Source organism: Panthera leo, chromosome B2 (genome assembly GCF_018350215.1).
Source record: "Panthera leo isolate Ple1 chromosome B2, P.leo_Ple1_pat1.1, whole genome shotgun sequence".
NCBI classification, from domain to species: Eukaryota; Metazoa; Chordata; class Mammalia; order Carnivora; family Felidae; genus Panthera; species Panthera leo.
Genome location: NC_056683.1, coordinates 1,420,215 through 1,423,062, shown reverse-complemented (window position 1 = coordinate 1,423,062; position 2,848 = coordinate 1,420,215). Strand labels below are relative to the sequence as shown.

The window sequence follows — 2,848 nt, the reverse complement described above, 5'->3', positions numbered from 1 at the left end:
CATATGTGGAATTTAGGCATCAAAGCAAATGAACAAACAAAGAAAAGAAAGAGATAAAAAAATAGACTCTTAAGTATAGGGAATTAGTAATTTCTAGAGGGGAGGTGAGTGAGGAGATGGGTGAAATAGATAAAGGGGATTGAAAGTACACATGGTGAGCATTGATAAATGTATAGAATTGTTGAATCACATTGTATACCTAAAACTAATATAACACTGTGTGTTTATTGCACTTGAATAAAACAAGGAAAGACAATTAGAAAATGTTTTTCATTGTCTTATCCAGGGTAATACGATTCTATGACTTTTGGCCCCTCTTTGATTTTGTAGATTCACGGTCAACTGTCACCAGCTTCCTCAATGCATTCTTCATGTCCTTGTTCCGCAGGGTATAAACGAGAGGGTTAAGACTTGGAGTGATGATCGTGTAAAAGAGGGTGAGGAACTTTCCCTGGTCTTTGGAGGCACTGTTACCTGGTTGCAGGTACATGTAGATAATAGTTCCATAGAAGATGGACACGACAGTGAGATGAGATCCACAGGTATTAATTGCTTTTTGTTGGCCTTCTTTTGACTTTATTCTCAGCACAGCTTTGGCGATGTAGCCATAGGATATAAGAATAAGGCCGAGTGGTGTAAGGACAATGACAATGCCCAAAGCAAAAACAGACATTTCAACTGTTGTGGTGTCTATACATGCTATCTTGACCATAGCTGGCAACTCACACAAGAAATGGTCCAGAAGGTTGTTTCCACATCGAGGCAAATTCAGGGTGAGTGTACATAATAATACAGAAACAGCCAAACTAATGCTCCAGACTGTGATTATCATCTTGAGACAGAGATGTGGGTTCATGATTACCAAATAATGCAGGGGCTTACAAATAGCTGTGAAACGATCATAGGACATAACAGCGAGGAGGAGACACTCAGTGGAACCCAACCACATGTAAACGTAGAGTTGAGCGACACAGCCCACATAGCTGATGGTCTTGTCAGGTCCCCACAAGTTAACGAGCATCTGAGGGATGATGCTGGTTGTGAAACATAGATCCAGGAAAGATAGGTTCCTGAGGAAAAAATACATCGGTGTGTGGAGATGGGAATCCAGGAGAGATGCAAGGATGATGGCTGTGTTACCCACCCACGTAATGAAGTAGAAGAGAGTGACAACTCCTGATAGGACCATCTCCAGTTTGGGATGGTCCGAGAAGCCGAGCAGAATAAAACCGTGCAGAGAAGTGTGATTGTTTTGGCCCATAGTCCTTCAGTGTCCAAATCCTAGAGTGAGAAAAGCAGAAGGAGGTGAAGGAGGATGGGGATGAGGATGAGGAGGAGGAGCAGGAGGAGTAAGAGAAGGAGATGGAGGAGGAGAAATTGTCAGTACAGACCACATAACTAAAGGGAAAGAATTTATGCTAATAATTAAAAAATAATGGGTGAAAGTAAATATTATAGCCAAGTAATCTGGTATTTGTTGTAGATCATTTTATGATGTTGGATTTAATATTATATTTTTATCTAGGTGAGCTTGGAAAATTTAGTCCTAGAGTCAAGGTCTGAAATTTGTCACATATAAATTTGCAAGTTTGAAAAGGATCTGTTTCTAAAGTGATGTGACCCTGATTCTCTACCAATCTTATTCTCTTGATATAGTGAACACATTCTTTCTTTGGTCAGCAAATTTACCTATAAAATGTAATTATTTTGCAGTATCAGAATGAGGAAAAAAAGTGTTCCTCTTCTTTCATGTCTTAGTGGTAGCACCGTTGGTGTCCCGGTTTCTCATGTAGGAGACATGGCCTTTTATCCTTGGCACCTTTATGTCTCTCATCCCAATACCTAACTTATCACTGAAATGGTAAATTTTAATGCAAGTTATAATTTAACTATCCTCTCACTTTAAAGAAGCTTCCACAATCACTCTGGTTTTCTAAACCACTGTTGTCTCTTTTCTAAAAAAATTTTGAAATGTTTATTTGTTTTTGAGACAGAGACAGAGCATGAACCAAGAGAGGCAGAGATCAAGGAAGAGATGGTATCTGAAATAGGCTCCAGGCTCTGAGGTGTCAGCAGAGCCAGATGTCGGGCTCAAACCCACAAACCCTGAGATCATGACTTGAGCCCATGTAGGATGCTCACCCGACTCAGCCACCCAGGTGCCCCCATTGTCTCTTTTCTAGACTCTGGCAGCTGTCTTCACTCCTTTCATCCAGACTTTTTTCTTTGTTTGTTCGTTTACATTGTCACGAGAATCAGTAAAACCAATCACATCATCGATGTACTTATAATTTGCTGGCCCCTTTCCATTACATTGAAGAAATACTCTGATTCTTTAAGATTCCTGGATGGACATACACGAGGCCTCATTCTCATCTCAGAAGTCACTTTACACACATGGACTCCTGGCCTCCTCCCAGTTCGACATGTCAAACTCATTCCCATCGGAAGCCCTGGGAACCCTTCCTCTTTTCTGGACTTCTACTTGTTCTGCAGTTCTGCTCATTCTCTTGTCCAGCCCGAATGTTTCGTGCTTAAAGAGGGCTACTGTGAACCTATCTATTTTTGGTCTGATATCATATATCATGAATAGGGGGATCTGCAGACAGCCAGTGTATCCTGAAGCCTAAAAGCATAGGAAGAGTTTTCCTTCACTTCTGGGCTCAGATTTCTCATTGTGAAAATAAGGAAAACAACACTTCTTGGGGTCAAGATTAACTGAATCATAAATCTGCTTAGAGCATAGCACATCTCCATAAATATTAGGTACTACAATTGTTATAAGAAGAAATTATAATGTACCATGTAGGTAAAAGTTTGACAGCCTCCCATGATAGTTTGTAATCTT

General features: G+C 40.3%; 1 protein-coding gene across 1 annotated transcript; it reads right to left on the bottom strand.

Annotated features, from left to right (window-relative positions):
* Positions 1 to 298: 298 nt before the first annotated feature.
* On the bottom strand, positions 299 to 1,261 carry LOC122218921 (olfactory receptor 2W1-like). The gene has a single exon (XM_042937226.1). The coding sequence runs from the start codon at positions 1,259 to 1,261 to the stop codon at positions 299 to 301; it is 963 nt and encodes a 320-aa protein (XP_042793160.1).
* Between the last annotated feature and the right edge of the window lie 1,587 nt (positions 1,262 to 2,848).